The sequence below is a fragment of the Rhea americana genome, unplaced genomic scaffold (genome assembly GCF_003343005.1).
Source record: "Rhea americana isolate MKP2758 unplaced genomic scaffold, rheAme1 scaffold_96, whole genome shotgun sequence".
Classification (NCBI taxonomy): Eukaryota; Metazoa; Chordata; class Aves; order Rheiformes; family Rheidae; genus Rhea; species Rhea americana.
In genome coordinates, this window is record NW_028187155.1 from 232,114 (window position 1) to 249,562 (window position 17,449).

The following is a 17,449-nucleotide window of genomic DNA, read 5'->3' on the forward strand; positions in this document are numbered from 1 at the left end:
GGACAGAGGGGTCCTTATTCTTACTGATGGCAATGTTCCCTTTGCTCCCCAACGGGTCAAAACTCAAACGTGAGAAGTCTTGTTTGTTGATCAGATTTGCTGAATGCAACGGAGAAGCCCTGTGTCTGCAAAATGGGTGTATGTAAGGAGCAGAGAGTGTGTTTCTGCATCAATCCYTGCTGTTGGGCAAGTGGATCATCTGTTAGTTACCTGCTAGTGTTTCCATTCTGTTAAGGCTGAAGTTTGAAGGAGGAAATTGAGCCACTTCTTTCTGAAATAGAGTACTGTAGTCTTCTGCATTTCTGTAGATCTCTTCTTAAGAGACTTCTCTACAGAAGGGTCAGGTGATAAAGCCCCTTGGCCTGCTTCAGTATGCYTTTGACCCACCTGAGAGAGCTCAGAACTGGTGTTGGAGTTAGTGAAGGGTGGTCTGGAGGGGGCCTCTTATTCCTGTATTTCTTCCCTTCATCATTGTCTCCTTTTCTGGGGAAAATTTTTATTTTCCCCCTTTTTATTTCATTACTCAGTGATATCTATCATAGTATGGGAATCACCTATTTCCTTTGTCAGCTCAGCCCTTTGACTATTATTTTGTGATGAGCGCTCTCAGATATTATCTATGCCRTTATCTTTGGAAATCACTTCAAGAGGGAAGACCAAGAGTTTCTACATCTGTTGGTGGTCCTCTTACCCCTTTGTTTTCCTCTGAGTCCAAGAGATGTTCAGGTGAATGTTAATCATTTTATTCACCTGTGCTCCAGATGGTTTCCACTTTATTCCAGGTGAAATACCAGTAGGGCTGCTGGTGGCCCCTTCCCACCCAGGCCCTTGTAAACTCAGTGCCTCACACCACAGCAGGAATGGCTCTAGTAGCAGGGACTCCTTTCCCATAATTTTAAATATTTTTGTAGGCTTGTTCGYGTAAAAGTTTCAGACTCCGAGGAATACTTTTCTGGGTGGGTCCGCGTGAGTGTGTTAAGGCCTGCGGTACGTGCTGCGCACTGGCCGGAGCCGAGCGGGCGGCGTGSGAGGGCGGCGGGCGGAGAAGCGGCGTTATCGCCCCGCCGAGCGGCCGGGCGCCGCGGGTGGCGCGTCCTCCCGAGCAGCGCCTGCGCCTGCCCCTTCCGCGCCGTCCTTTCTCCTGCTCCTGGAGAAACGCTTCACCCCTGCGGCGCAAACAGCGGCGCCCGCGGAGAGCAGCGCCAGAGCCCGGATGCCCCCTCAGCGCCGCGCCGAGGCGGGCCGGCCGCGCCCCGGGCCTGCCCCAGCGCCCGCCGGGACTTGTCGTTTTCTTGGTCCGCAGGGTGCGGCGGCGCCTCTCGGCTGGCGGCCGCGGATTGGCCGCGAGGCCGCACGTGCTCGCGTGCCGCCTCCTCATTGGCTGGAGGCCCAATCCCGTTAGCCGTGGGCCGGGCGAGCGGTGGCGCGGGGTGGGCAGAGGGTGYGCGGCGTTGCTGCGGTAACGGCCGGCCGGCCGGCCGCCCCGGGCATGGCGGCGGGGCCTGCCCCGCGGTGAGGAGGGGTCGTGAGTGCCGAGGAGAAGGGTCGCGGGAAGAGGGGGCCTTGCGGAGGGGAGTGTGTGGGGACGGTGCCTTGCGGGGGAGGGATCTGAGCGGGCTCCTGGGTGTCAGGTCACCTTCTGGGGCCTGGGCGCGCCAGGCAGTGCCAAGGGAAGGCCCCTGGGAGCCGCCTCTGGACCCTCTGAGACCTTTTTCTTTTCTAGCAGAGCGGGGATTTTCGAGGGTAGTGTCTGACGCTGAAAGACACCAGCAATGGCATCGTTCAAGGCACTACGTGGAAAAAGCGAGAGGCTTTCTGTCTGTGAATCTTTTCCTCTTGTTTGCTTGTTTCTCCCTTACAATTCCTGATTAACATGCATTTGTATTGTAGGATGGCACTTGGAAATATAAAGTCTTGGAAATAGCCAGAGGTACTTGGGATTGTGTTGAAAATGCTGGGAGAGAAGCAGCAACTAATTGTGAAAAGAGACCTTTACACAGACCCCACATTTCCAGCCAGTGATACTTCTATATATTTTAATTACTGTACCCCACTTGCACAATTCAGAGGCGAGATCTCATGGTTGAGACCACAGGTGAGTTTTAAGATACAAAAGCCTGAGATTTTAGCAGAACTGGACTTAAAGATAGTAGATGGTAGCACTGAATGGTAGCTTTTTACTGTTTTTATTATTTTGGAATGCAGAGATGATAAAAGCAGTGCATGTCAGTATCACAATGCAAGTTACACTTTTTAAGTTTGCACACTTGTTAGTTTGATTTAAATTCTGATACAGAACTTCTGAATTTCATGGCATTAATAGTAATTCAAATACTTTATCATAAATGTATTTCATTATGCAAATTACGTATGTACCAAGTTAAAAGAAGTATTATCTCATTCCCTACTWTTTCAGTATATTGCATAACTGTCTTGAAAGCAGGTAGTTGGATTTTAAAGGTTGTCAGAAGGATATTATTTGTTGCCATTGCTGGGGAATATTGTGCTGCGATAACAAGAAGGAAGATATATGTTTCTGTTAAGTTTGTTGCCTGTAGTACTGCCTTTAAACTGTTATTACTGGGTTTCAGAGGAAACCATATGAGAGCTGAAAAGTTAAGAATGCATTCCTGTAGTACATTCTTTGAAAGTGAAATATTTATGATAGATGCGTGGAAAAAAGATAAGTATGTAACAATGTAATGGAAAGAAAGTATGTTGTCACTAGCTGTATTATTTTTCTTCTCTACCGATGGCGACAGAACAGTGATAGTGCCACTGGCATATGTGTATTGGTTAATGGAGCAATAGGTAGTAGAACTATTAAAGAAAAATTAAGCTAATTTTTCTACTCTCAGTGCAGATCTCATAATTAGATATTCTGAGCAAAATATTATTTTCAAGCTTTATTTGGCCAGATAGAATTAACCAACAAATGATTTCACAGAGCTCTGCATGCAATGTTCTGCTTTTCTACCTTTCCCCTTGGTCACTGTTGAGGACTGACCAGTTAAGCTTCATCTCTTGTAGTATTTACAGATGCATTGTTCAGAACTTTGCACTGAGATTATCTTTCACTGCTAAGTAATCTATTTTTTATTTGTCCTAGAAACTGTTGTTCTCTTACAGGGATTTTGAGTTTTTTTTTTTTTTTTTTTTTTTNTTAGCTTGTGATGTGCAGCGCCATGTGAATGCTCTCAATTCTGTCACTGTCTAATTTCTAACAAGGAGCTGATTAATTATGTTGTTTTTTACTTACTGGCCTTTCTATTGAGGTTGCTGTTGGTAGTAGCACCTGTGTACTAAAATCTCAGGGAACTAGACTTATCTCTAATAAAGCACCAGCAAAATACCCACATGGCAGTAATTTTGTTGTTGCCTGCTTAGGCTGTGCCTAAAGAAGAAATGTTCTAGAGGTAAAAGCTCCTCTCTTTTGTGAGGAGTCTCTGGAGCCTTCCTGTTCCCAGGAAGTGTATTGCTTACACTGTCATGTAGCATTCAGCTTTAAGTCCCACTTTTTTCATTTTAGGAAATTTGTTCTACTCCTCGGTTATTTTCAGACAAGCCACAGGATGTGCAAGTGAAACAAGGGATTTTGGGAGACTGTTGGTTCCTGTGTGCCTGCATAGCTTTGCAAAAGAGTAAATACTTACTAAATAAGGTATATAGAAGTTTCTTGTCCTGCATTTCAGAAATTTTCTTCATCTGATTTATATTTGCATGTTCTTAAATCCATAGTATCCATTAGAACCTGAATTTTCTTATGCTTGACTTTTTCTGCTTCAGTTGTGATATTTTTCTTTCTATGCTTTATTCCAAACATTCAGTATGTGTGGTTTTTTTGTTTTTTTTTTTTAAGTGTTTATTTCCTTTAAAAAAATCACTATTTGTCTTGACTTTGCCTTTTGTCATCTTTTTCTCCAGGTAATCCCTCCAGGTCAGCCTAACTGGACAGATGAGTCGTATCAAGGCTGTTTTACATGTCGAGTCTGGCAGTTTGGACACTGGGTGGAAGTAACCATTGATGATCGCTTGCCTTGCCTRGGTGGTAAACTCTGCTTTTCCCAGTGTCAGACAGAAGATTTGTTTTGGCTTCCACTATTGGAAAAAGCTTATGCGAAGTACGTGAGCACTGTTACTGGGGGAAGTAAAGGGATGTGGAATACCAATTTTTACCTTATCTTCCCTTTACTTATTTTATATGACTGTTTTGTGGCTATTTAGGTTTGCATATAATTCAATATAAAGTAAAATGGTTGCCAGTTTTTCCATGATGGGGTATGTAGAGATCTCTCTTTAAACTGTAAATCTGCAAGATGTTTCTAACTGCCTATAGAGTAAGATACGTCCACTGAGAGAACTAGGGTAAAAAGTAAGATTTGAAACTAATTAGCACCTTGTGGATTCAAGTGATGGTTTTTAAGAAACTATCTATTGGTCATATAATTTATAAAAGTCAAAGATTTTTACTAATGTAGTATTTGAGGGCAACTGAGGGCTCAGTGAAAAACAGTCAGTCAGCATGTAAATATTTTCACTGAAAGCAACATTACACTAGTTTATACTAATCAAGGCTCTTGTGAGTGTTTCACTACTGCTTTTCTTATTTGGCTTGTTTTTTGTTTTTTTTTTATTTTTTTTTAATTATTTTTCTATTTGACAGGAGTGTATTATTTTGGAAAAAAACATATGTTGTTAACATGTTTGACAATGTAGCCATTTGATATTTTATGAAACATGTAGCGAATGCTGATGTTAGTCCAGAGAGACAAAACAATTTCAAGACAAAACATGTTGGTAAGATAGGCACCAAGTGTCCAAAAGGACTTGAAAGTAAGTTTGTGGTTGCCAACAGAGGGCAGAAAGACTTTAAATATGAAGTAATTCTTTTAGCCGTAGATATGGTGAGTCTTGCTGCAAAGCAAGTATAGCATGTTAAGGCTTCTCTGTATTGTAAATTTGAAAGGTAATATTCTTTATTTGCTTGTTTTCTGTAGACTCATGTCCTTCTGTCTTAGTGGTCTTTCTCTGATCTGTTTTACTCTGTTATTTTGCAGTCACTGCATCAGATAGAACAGTCTCTTGATTTACCTTACTTGTGCTTACTTCCAAAAGTTTTGTTGTTTGTGCAGAGTAAACAAAGAATACTTTAAGAAGAGGAAGAACTGTTATTTACTTATAGAAAATACAGTTCTGTCACAAAAGATGACGTATCACACAGATTATAAGGTAGAAGTGATTGGAGCTATAAGCAGTTTCTATATAAGAAGGAATTAATTTTACTAAACTTCCTATCAAACAATTAAATGTCTGATGGCTTACATATTCTTTACTACTTTATTTATAGTCTATAACATCTATTTACTTTCTTTTGCCTGCTAGAGAATGAGGTAGGGTACAGTTATGACTGGAGWATGGAGCAGGATTGAAAATATACAAGAACCACATTTATGCAGTTGTGCTGTTCACAGAAACCTTTTTTTTTGCTTGTTTGTTTTTTGTTTTTAAGACTACATGGATCTTATGAACAATTATGGGCAGGACAGGTAGCGGATGCTTTAGTTGATTTGACTGGAGGTATTGCTGAAAGATGGACCCTGAAAGACCCTGGAAGAAACATGGAGAAAGAGAGGACTGGTATGGTTTTGGAGAAGACAGTGTTTAGGAGATTAATGAATCTGAAGGAACAGTGTGTAATAAGCTGCTCAGTCCTCAATTCCAGACAAGGTAATAGTAAAGTTCTAGACGTTTTTAAGCTAAATTCTCAATTTAGCAGTGTTCAGTGTGCAAGACTGCCAGCAATTGTATAGTGCTGTTCTGCTGTCATGTGAGCTTTATGATGCAGTTATATCTAACCTTATATAAATAAAGAATTAAGGATACTATTAAGGTTGGGGCAAGGGTTATACAGGATGACAAGGAAGCTAATCTGCTCAATTCTCCATTTTTTTTTAATAATTTCAGCACCAAGGATTTGTAGAAGTTTGAAGTCAAGAAGTAAATGCATTTTAAAATTTTAAAGTATTCTATTTCTATGTGGTCACAAATAAAATGAGCTGTTTGGATTTCTTTGTGCTGTTTTATACTGATTTAATCACTTTCTTTAGCTCAAAATTAGTTTCTTTCACAGTTTAATGGCTTTTATTGGAAAATACTAAGTAGGTTCTTTTGTCTGCCTTCTAATGCTATGTTTTTTTCTATCCAGGGGCAAGTGAACTAGGAGAATTTCATGCCTTTATTGTGATAGACATGTTGAATCTTTCTAAAGTGTCAGGCAAGGAAATCTTCCTACTACGGATACGAAACCCTTGGGGAAGGCGATGCTGGAAGGGTCCCTGGTGTGAGGAGTGAGTAGGTTTATTTTTATTTGGAAAGTCATTYGTAAAAGTGTTCTGAAGCAGAAAGCTTATCTATGTATTGAAAAGGTGAATATTGCTAATATACTATAGTGGAGGGGAGAGATTTCACTTTATATGTAATCTTTTTGAGAATTCAGTAATTCTTACAACTCTTTGATTTTAAGGCTAATCATTTTGATTCRTTAGTTCTAGTAATCTAGATTTTTAAATATTTAATAGCTTTTATTTACCAAAGCATCATACCATTTTTAGAGGTAAACTTACAGGCTTAATATGTTAGTTTTATTTTCTTCTGTCTCTCATTTTTGCTGGGCATTTTTTTTGTCTTTTTTGCTCTGCAGTTGGTTTAAAGATCTTTGCTCAAAAGGTGTTTGTGACTTGTAGTCACTCAGCCTTGCTCAGATCTTTTTATTTGGTCTTGTCTCAGAGTTGCCAAAGATAAAGAAGGGTGCATGTATGAAACGAAATGTAACAGAAGGAAGGATACTTGTGTGTTCTCAAGCTGTTGCTGCAGATTAATATGAATAGAAGAAGCTGGAATCCATGTAGAGTACATTTAATGACGAGATGTGTTTTAAAGGAAATGCAGTACTGTATTTAGTAGTCAAATAGCTTGCAATAAGAAGAGTGAAGGAACAGACCCTATTGGTTTATTTAAAAAGCATAGAGATACTTAGACTGTACAAAAGAACATGCAGTTCCTGACCCAAGGTCCTTTCAGCATGGAAAATATAGTAATATAATCATGATAATAAACAGTTTAGAGAATTAGTTTTTTACTGATTTTAAAAGATAGTTTAGTCATATTAACTGAGACTTAATGTGTTTTGGGTTTGGATGAGTTTTTTTTTATGCACTCAGTCTCTTGTAGTAGTYTGATTGCCAAACAGTAAATTGCCAAACAGTTGTGAGAGGATTGGATTGCCTTGCATTGAGCAGCCTTAAAGCCCAGTCTTAGTCAAGTGCAGAACTGTACTTTGTTGCTAGTGAAGCAAATAAAAATGTTGAAAGTACTAGCTCTCAGTGAGCCCTAAATAATTAGTTGTTTATATTCTTGGTTTATCATGCTAGCAGACTAAGGATACGTTCTACTTGCTTCATACAAACATATTCTTTTGATGTTTGCTGTACAGCAAACAAAGTTTTACAGAACAGTCACTGTGTGGCTTAGTTCCCTTCTTTTCTCACTGTTTTTAGTAACTGTTAGAAAGCGTTATTTTGACTCATGCACTCTGGACACTGTACTGTCTGCTGCACACAAAGTAGCTACTTTGCCTGAAAGTATGCTACTCTGTTCCATTTGGTGCTGGGTTGGTTTGTTTCTAAGTTTTCTTTCAGATGTTGTGATTTATCTGTTGTCCATCTCACTAGCAGCATTTATATAGGAAATATTGTATGCAAGTATTTGACAATAAAATGAAGACACTTCTTTTTATTGTTGTGCTACATAGGGTATTCAATAGAAGACTATTATGGAACTTTATGGGCAAAGAGCTAACTATGACTTCTGTCTTACTATGTGCAGTGGTCAAGGGTGGAGCCAGCTGGATCCGGTAGTTGCCTCGGAACTACTCTCTCAAGTCCAGGAAGGAGAATTCTGGGTTGATGAAGAAGAATTTTTTAGGGAATTTGATGAGATTACTATGGGCTTTCCAATCAACGAAGAAGGACAGCTTCAGAGCCTCTATACAGGTGTGGCATATGAGAAGATCTTTCTTGTGCAAAAAATTTTGTTTCAATGGAAAGACTGATTTGAATGCACATGGTGTAACTAGTCCAGATTTTTTTTTTCCCAGTCCCTCTGTTCCTGACTTGTAGGCCTTTTCTGTCTTTCCTGCTGGGAGGAAAATAGGGACAAGGAAATTGCAGATCTTCAGAGGAGTTTTTAATTTTTTGCTGAGATCTAGTTACTTGCTGGTGTGAGAAACTAGTGTTCTCTATCTAGAAGGCTGCAGTTTTGGAAAGCCTTGTGTGTGGGTTTTTTTGTTTATTGTTTATATATTTCACCTCAAAACAAAAAAACACAGTATTCTAAAAACAACTTGCTGTTACCGCTAAAAATCGTGTCCTCAATCTGCTATTGCCAGTTGTGACAGCTGTTCTCATGCCTCTCAAATCTTGGTCATGAATATCTGTTTGGAGAAAGTGTCAAGGTTATTGCAGCATTTCTCTCTGGGCTGGGGAACCTCTACAGAAATTCTGTTAAATAAAACGAGATCAACTCCAGTGGCTGAAGTCTGCACCGTGTTTTTTGTTCTTTTTTGTTAGAGAAAGTGCTATTTCACACTCAGAATCTTTTTGGATCCTGGGTGAGAGGCCAGTCTGCAGGTGGTTGCCGTAACAACAGCAGCTTTCCTACCAATCCTAAGTTCTGGCTGAGAGTCTGTGAGAAGAGTGAGGTGTGCATTGCTCTGCTGCAGAAACACAGGAAATACAGTCCTGACTGGGCTGGAAGAATTCAAAATCTGACTCACTTAGCAGAGGAAAATCTATCTTTGACTGAAGGCCTACAAAGAAAGAATTATCAGGCTGTGGGACTGCATGTCTGGAAGGTAATTTGAAAGTGACGTTTTTCTTTTTGCAAATGGAAGTTGTAAAGCATTACTGAAATATCTGACTAAATCCTTCATTTTCTATTACATGACAGTGATATGATTCAACTGTTCAGATGTTTTACATTTCTGATTTATGTTAGGGTGATCCTGATTATCTCATAAAGCAGTTACTGTCTGTACAACCTAGTACTAGTCCACTAATACTTTGTTCTCATCTTTGAGTGCCAAGTAGTAGAAATTTTGGGACTGTTCCAAACTAGTGTGCGATGTTTCAGGCTAGCTATTTGATGATGATTCCTAAACTTCCTTCTCCTGAATGTTAATTTTTTTTTTGTTTTCTCTGTTGTTGAGCTTGTCTGCTGATACTCTTTCTTGTTTCTTCTTGTATAAGTATGAATGTTTAAAAATGGTTTAAACAATACTTGATCATGTTCAATTTTATGCAAGCTCAATTTCTCCTGAAAAACTATGCATCRTTATGCTTCTATTCTAGGTGGAGAAGAAGCGATTTAACCTTCCAAAGACCCTCTCTGCTCCTCCAGTTGTAGGTACTATCTGCCATTCCTATGACAGAGAAGTGCATGTATGCTGTGACCTTTCCCCCGGGTTTTATCTTGTTGTTCCCAGCACTTTTCTGAAGGATGAAGTAGGGCATTTCTTACTTCGTGTATTTTCAACGGGAAGGATCTCTCTCAGGTAGGTTTTAAAAGAAATGGAAAATTTCATAAAATTCTTGGGATGAACTTGACAGAAATTATGGCATTATATGTGAGTGTTCAAAATGATTTGAAAATTGTGCAGAATACTAAGTAACAGTATTATTTTGTCTTTGAATCTGGGTAAGTAGTCACTGTCTGCTTGTTTTTTCACAGGAAGCTGCTATTACCTTTTGTTAAGCACCTTAGAGTACCTCAGGAAGGTGGAAGTAGTCAGATGAGTTGCGTCTTGACTCTAACAGTTGTAGCCTAGTATCTTGAGAAAGTGCATATTTCCTAAAGGAACTGAATAACTTTCCACAGAGCATATCTCTCAGTATGTGGAAGTTCATTCTTAATATCCAGAAAAATTAAGATGTGCTACAGGAGTTAAAAGGTGCTATTATTACTACAATCAATGACAGAAAAGGAAAACAGTAAGTAAATCATCATGTATGCTGGAAAAAATTTTGGCATGCATAATAACAAAAAAGTGCTTGACACATAACATTGTTGACAGTGAGCAGTACAGCTTCAAATGCAAATGGAACGTCATTTCCATGTGCACGTGGGTGTGGATGACGTAATATTCTCAACTCCTCTTTGCAGGAGAGGCGTGGAAAATAGCATTGACCTTTATGCTGTCTTCTTTAGTTGAATGAAGAATTGGATTTTGAATTAAAGCATTCGACATTGACAGTACAGCTGAACTTCCTAATTATGAATGCCTGAAGAATTTTACCAGCATTACGATAAAATGGTTGGGAGGATCACTGCGTATTGTGTCCTGCCCAGTCTTTTCTCATACTTTGTAACACAAAATAGGCTTTTATAATGGACTCAGAACAGTCTTTCGGTGTGACGACGTTTGCTGATCCAACAGGAGATATGAGCAATGTCAACTAAATAGCTTCTGATTGATTCTAATTTTTTGATTGTAGCAGACTACAGAGCTATCTCAACACTTTTAAGTCAATTATTCATGAGCAATTTTATGTTGGAGACCATAGCCTTTAAGTAAATACTTTAAGAAGATATAATGATGAGTATTTGTGTGGAATTAGCAAAGTTATACCTTCTTCCAATAAAACTGAAAAAAATCTGAGGTTATCTAGAAACTTGCACCAGGTAAACCATATACAGAGACAAAATGTACTGTTGGCAACAAATTTAAAAGATTAGAATTTTTTGATATCCTGATAATACACTATCAAATCATACCTCCTTGACAGGAGCTGGCAAATCATGGTACAAAGCCAGAACATGCATTAATTGTTTACTCTGCAGGATCTGAAATCAAGATTCAGACCACGTAAAGGTCTGCAAAACTATAATGCTAAATTTGCTGAATGGATGCAGGATGTGGACTTCCTGTCAGCAGTAGGTAGTTTCTGGACAAATTGCGTCTGTATAGTGTGCTGCACCTTAGGTGATGGGATAAAATTTTCAGTAACTGTGTTAGGTATAACAGCCTTCCTGAGACTAAACCAGAGGTGCCACCATTAGTATGTATGTCTAGAATGGACAACCCTAGAACATCAGAACAGCTGTTAGTATGTTCTCAACAAAAGTGTTTCTCTGGAAAATTGGAAGTATGAACAGATAAAATGTTTGAAGTTATGCTGAAGTGTGGTTTCAAACACTGCAGTACTGATACTAAGTAGTTTCTATAGTTGTGAGTTGCAGTGCTGGACTAGGAGCAAAATGTGGGATAATGCTACAAACGGTGATGAAGTCAGCAGACAAAATGGTAGTCTCTTCTGATAAAAGATATAGCAAATATATAATAAAAAAAAGAAATGCAATTCATGCTTTAAATTTACTGCTGTGCTTGTGTGCACTCAAGACACTCAGTTATGTTGCTTTCAACTGTGAAGAACAGTACAAGAGTACTGAGGAAAACACGTAAACTGCATTATTGCATGATTGTACAAAAATATGTGGCTCTAGGGCAGAGTTTGTGTATGCTGTGTTGTTCTATGGAGTCCTGTGAATTATATAAAAACTCAAGTTTTATAGTTCTTTTGCAGGAATTGGAAGTTCAGTGTTTTCATGTAAGCTTATGCAATACTAGTTAGTTTTCTGTGAGCTGGGTGCCGAGATTTGTGGATTGAAGGTGCACACATTTTGTATTTAGTTCTTTTTTTCTTTTGCATTTGATAGTGAGATAAAACCACCTCCCACTGATGCTACCTTCTGTGAAGAATTCCCAGCAGGTGAATGGGAGACAGTGCAGCTGCAGGGATGCTGGAAAAATGGTCAAAGTGCTGGAGGTAGCAGGAACTTCCCCTCCTTCCATATCAATCCCTGCTTTCCCCTCTCCATTCCTGCAGGACCGGGAAAAAGCAGTGTGAAAGTTACCCTCCGTCAGCACTGTCAAGATAGCAAGTGTCGTCCAATAGGTTTCCATATTTTCCAGGTAAGGGTTCTGGTCAGTTTGATTGCTCATTTGTCAAGTATGAAGGTAAGCTTGTCAGTCAGTTCATTGCCTCTTGCCCTGGGCAAGGGATATATGCTTCTAGGAAAAATGCAGGCTGATGATGTGAATGTGATGATGTGATGAAGTAATGCATGCGAAAATAACTACATACTGGTTTTAAGCAGATATCTAATTCCACTGAATCCTTCCAAAATCCTAGATTACATTAGAGATGATGAGCTCTTGGAGATGGCTTTTAGGATTAATGCTATAGCTAGTTAACCTTGAATAAAACTATGCAGAAAACTTTTAAAAGTTTTTTTTTTTCTTTCCCCCCCCTCCATTTTTGCGCAGACGCAGAATATTTTCATTGTCTTAGTGAATGAGGACCAAAGTTTTTGGTAACTCTTCATTAAAGAAAACCTTATTTTTTTCATCTCTAATAATTATGTGCTTGTTTATTGGCAAATGATGTTGAACCTACAGACAAAATGAGAATTCAAAAGGACTTTGGTAGATTGAAGAGATRATCTGAAACAAAACTAGGTATGATCTGGTGTGGACAAGTGCAGGTTCTGCATGTGTGTGCAACTCCATAAATATAGACTGTGAAGCATAGAGTTTGGCTTTTTTACTGGAAAAAATCAATGATGCTTGGTAAGAAATCAACAAAGGTGAAGAAGAAAATTGCATTTAAAACATGTAATTTTCTTTCTTTCTTTCTTTTTCTTTCTTCCCTCYGCCCCTTTTTACTTTGCACAGCAGCGGTCTGAATTCAGCCAGCTTTATTTTCAGAAAGATGTCACTCAAGCAGAGAGACTGGAGTTGAGTGGGAATGATCATGTATCTGGAATTTTATTTATGTGAATAAAGATTGAAAGAATGGCATTTTTTATAGGAGACTGAAGAGAAGTATAGTAAAAGTTTTTAGTACAGGAAATGCARCTGGAAAGAGGAAGGGCATAGTTTGTTCACCTGATACATGAAGTGGAAGATAAGGGCATTGGGGTGCAGCAAGGAAGAGTGAGGTTGGACATTTGAAAAAAGTTTTAGAGCTATGTGGATAGTGTGTTGTGTAAACTGTATACAAGCGTGTTAGGAATTATTTTGCTTTATTTACTACTGCCTTATGACAGGGAGCGTGAAGTAGAAGATTCCTTGGAGGCYCTCCTGCCCCTGCATCCTTTTTTGTATAGTTCTGTATGTAAGGGTGAGCATTTGGAGTGGAATAGATATGGAACATAACACCTTAAACTTGTGAGATCTGAAATATTTAAAAAGATGTGCATATTTTCTGTTCTCTTTTGCAGGTACCTAACAGCAATTGGAAACCTCATACTTCCTCTTTTATACACTTGGAACCRCTGGTTAGTTGTGTACCTCACTGCTATTCACAGGAAGTAAGCCAACTTTGCAGACTTTCTGCAGGAAGTTATATGGTTATACCTTCTACATACTTGCCAAATACAGAAGGCAATTTTACAGTAATCATAGCAATCAAAATAGACAGGTAAAATATGTTGCGTTTATAGTATTTCTAAGTGCCTGTATTGCAGAATGTTTGGGTGCAGTAACTGTAGTAATGTGTTCTCGCTCTTTATAGAAACACTTTTTAGTCTTTGTATTGCTGTTTCAATCACAAGCAGTGCTTACAGCTTTGACTGTGTTGAAAAAATGACAAAAAGAGAAGTATCTGTTAATCTTGCATCAGTTGCTGAGTAACAGGTGCCTACTGCTGGAGAAGATGGCACCAAAGCAGCAGAGTATCAGCTATATCCAGATATTAGAATTTATTTCAAAATTTTACTATGTTTTTTAATAAACAGGGTTGTTTTTGAGAAACTATAGTAAGTTGCAAGCCTTATTCYGGGTAGTTTCTCCTGATGTGAGTAATAATAGGTCTGAATCATTTAGTAGGTTCCCTCAYGTTCCTTGTGGGTAAGGTTGTGGAGCAAAGCCTACCTTAAAATTCTCCTCTTTTTGAAGTGGGATAAAGCGATTGATGTTTGCAAGATTTTGCAATACTTTGAGTAGAAATAAGTATGTGTTTRAATTTTGACAGGAAACGTATTCAGAGCCGGGAGACGCTTGGACAAGTATTGCAAGAAGTGAGTGATACACTTTAATTTGTTCATTTGCTCTAAAGGTGACGCAGAGGCATTATTCAGGCTTACATATTAGCTAATATTGAGTTATGCGCTAGCAGACCGGGCTGTGAATGTTCTCATTTACTCACTTCGCACYGGTAATCAGCAAAGCAGTTAATCTTTGTTTTTCTTGGTTTCTCAAGCAGCGAAATAGCAGTTGTTAGCAACTATCAGACTTTGTCTTCTCACACTACTCAGATATGTAGAAGCTTCTCTTTGATTATTTTCAAAGGCATTGCTTTCTTCTCTGAGACCTTTCTCAGCAGCTACTTCTGCTGCAATGTCTGTGAAAAACTGGACAAATGTGATGAGTACATGGTAGTACTTGAAATTTRCATTTTCTTTCAAAAAAATAAGCACTGTATGTGTTTGGATATAATTTGATGTATTCACTTTTCTTTGTGTCAACGTAAATCTATTTGCTTTAGTTATGTATTTTGTTCTTCCTCTGCCTGGTTGACTCTGATACTGATTTGGGCTTCTAAGTATTGGTATTTAATAATACCAATGATACTAAAATGTCGTAAAGACTCATTTAAAAAAAAGAAAAGAAAAAAACACAGCAAAAATAAAAGAAAAGGGAAAGGGTAGTCCAAAGGCTAGTTTGTGCCATACTGGAGTCTCATTTTATTTACTTTTCCTCACAAGCCTCCACAGAAAGTATCCTATAACTGTAATCCTCATTGGTGTGTGAACTGTTATGATAAGGTTAACATAACCTATTTAACATTTTGGTGATGATATTTTGCTCTTTTAGACGTCCATGCATTCTTTAAAAGGTTARATGCAAGTACTGACTTGTTAACATGTATGGTATTTTTACTTGGTGGAAAGGAGAGCTGTGAATGCRTTATTAAAATAACTGTTTAAAGATATCTGATTTGGTTGGTGGATCAAAGCATGGTCTTGATAATACTCTGCTTATTATGTGAGATCAGGACTGACTAGGTACTTGGCCCTTTCTGAGGCTTTGACAAAAACAAAACAAAATCTTAGGAAAAACTCTCCTCACTCAAGATTAGAATTGGCTTACTAATTTTCCTGTTCTAGGTCATGTTGACCAGTGATTACATTTTGTTCTTAAAACCACACAAACAGTATGGATTTTGTGTGCTTCACAGAAMCTGGCAAAGACCTGTATGTACTTTTCTTGTGCCTGTTGTTTTAGTATTTAGGAGCTAAASTATGTAGTGAATCCTTTATTATTGTTGTTTTGGAGACAAAATGTTGCAGTGCTATCATTACAGAAGAAAGAATATATGCAAAGATATTTTCTTATATTAGTCCGTAAAAGTGGTCATACTTGAGAAAATAGTGCTTMCTAAAATCAGGGGAATAAACAATTCAGGATTCTTCAGGAGTTGGAGAATTTAGAAATGGCGATTGTCCTCATCAGTGGCAGATCTTGTTGATTCCCAGATCTAATCTCCAACAGGATAGGGCTTTTCTAAAGACTGTATTTTAATCACTTAAGACTTTCAGAGGTTTAAGCTCTGAAGGGTTTAGGCAGTCTGCCTTAACGAGAAGGTAGGCTATTAATTTGCTTCAGAGCGGAGCTGGAAGTCAGTGGATTTTTCTATAAGTTTGTCTGTGTGACATGGGAAGAGCTTGCATAATATTATTTGGTCTTAATTTCTAGGTCTTTTTTCTATTTTACTTTAATTCTTTATGACATTCTTTACTGACATCTGAAAAAGTTAGCTCACGTAGTATCTTTGTTTTGTTCTGTTCATTTTCTGGTAGGTCTCCTTTACAACTGTGATGAAAAAGTAATCTGGAATTCTCGCACTGTCATTTTGGGAAACATTGGAAAGCTGAGGAATGCCTCACCTCTTGCTATTTTAAATGGAGTGACAAGAAGATAATCTTAACCCAGTTTTTCTCTGGTACCAACTGTTAGGCCTACAGTGACTTCTTTGTAAAAAGAAATACCTCCATATTCATATGCACTCTGAATATTTGTTCTTTCTGTACTTTTTAGAACCAGCATTGTACAGCAGATCATARGGTACCTCAATTCTTCACAAATTCAGGTGGAGAATATGTGCATGTTTTAATCCAAGCCATGTTTTTAGAAGAAAAACATAAAAATGTATGTGCATAATGAAATAATACTTGGAAAAAAATATTTGTGCTTACAAAGTAACTTCAGGAGACCAAAGTGGGAACATGGAGGAAAGAAACTGGAGTCTTTTTTTTTTCTGGTAGGGCATACCTCAGGAACCATCACAACACACTGGAGTAAAGAAAGTTCTAGTTGGTATCCTACACTGCCAGTCGTGCTGCTGAGCACTTTATCATGGGCCCTTTGCTAACCATGCAACTGGTAGGTTGAGAAGGAAGATTGTCGGTAAGTTTTTTCTTTACTGAGCCGCCACAGAGGAAAGGGATAAGACTTGAAAACTTTTGTTTATGAATTATGACATGGGACTGCTTTTATAAATCTCTAAGAATGSTATTTTATGCAAGATTTGCCCTCACTGTAAGAAAAACAAAGTTTAAGAGATTTTTTTCTTAATTTCTGTTGGAAAGTGTTTCTTACTCAAGGAGGGTTTTTTAGATGTTATATTTTCCTCAATAATAATGGAGTAATGTTATGAACTTTTAAAATGTCTTTTATTAAAAAGGTGAAAACTGCCAATGATGTCTTTGTTTTGTGATAGTAAACTTTGCAATGTGTTGGTGCTCTGGTGTGTGTGTTTTTTTTTTTTTTTTAACCAAATGGGAGATGAACACTGGAAATAGAAGACTTGATTCTCCTCTCTAATATTACTAATATTGTACTTTCACTTTTAACTACATCCCAGCATAATTTGCTCTTGGTCCCATTGAACTTTGAAGGTGTTTTGCAGCTGAGTTTTAAGTGGTCAGATCTTTCCACATCTGTTGCGGAAAGATGAGGCAACAAAAGGAAAGACCAGGAGCACCAAATCTCTAATTTGCAAAGGACTATCTGGTATTTGCTTTAACAAATATTGGCATCTTTTGTTATCTTCACTTCTTGAAAGGTTGTTACTCTCACTTTCAAATAGTAAATTATTGAAACGATAGTGCTTCTCAGTAGAAGATAGACTAGTTAAGGAAGAAAACCTTAGTAAGAAAAGCACCTGGATCAAAGAGATGCGGTAAAATAGGAAACAAATACTGAAGAAATAGTTGAAAGGTTTTCTAAATGAACTGTCTTTTTAGTAGGCCCTATTTTGCAAACACTTATGCATGTGCTGAAGTTTGTTACAATACCTAATGCTACCAGGGAGTGTGAAAGGAAAAGGAG

General features: G+C 38.3%; 1 protein-coding gene across 2 annotated transcripts; it reads left to right on the forward strand.

Annotated features, from left to right (window-relative positions):
• The first annotated feature begins 1,407 nt into the window (after positions 1-1,407).
• Positions 1,408-16,814, forward strand: CAPN10 (calpain 10). Of its 2 annotated transcripts, XM_085325078.1 has the most exons (14): positions 1,408-1,512; positions 1,891-2,095; positions 3,530-3,661; positions 3,925-4,121; positions 5,510-5,727; positions 6,206-6,347; positions 7,885-8,051; positions 8,628-8,911; positions 9,408-9,610; positions 11,773-11,825; positions 11,943-12,028; positions 13,339-13,538; positions 14,091-14,136; positions 15,919-16,814. In XM_085325078.1, the coding sequence occupies exons 2-14, from the start codon at positions 1,952-1,954 to the stop codon at positions 15,946-15,948; spliced, it is 1,902 nt and encodes a 633-aa protein (XP_085181204.1). In that variant the 5' UTR covers positions 1,408-1,512; positions 1,891-1,951; the 3' UTR covers positions 15,949-16,814. The 2 variants fall into 2 exon arrangements, with proteins under 2 accessions (XP_085181204.1, XP_085181203.1); XM_085325077.1 differs by having other exon boundaries at positions 11,773-12,028.
• Positions 16,815-17,449: the final 635 nt, after the last annotated feature.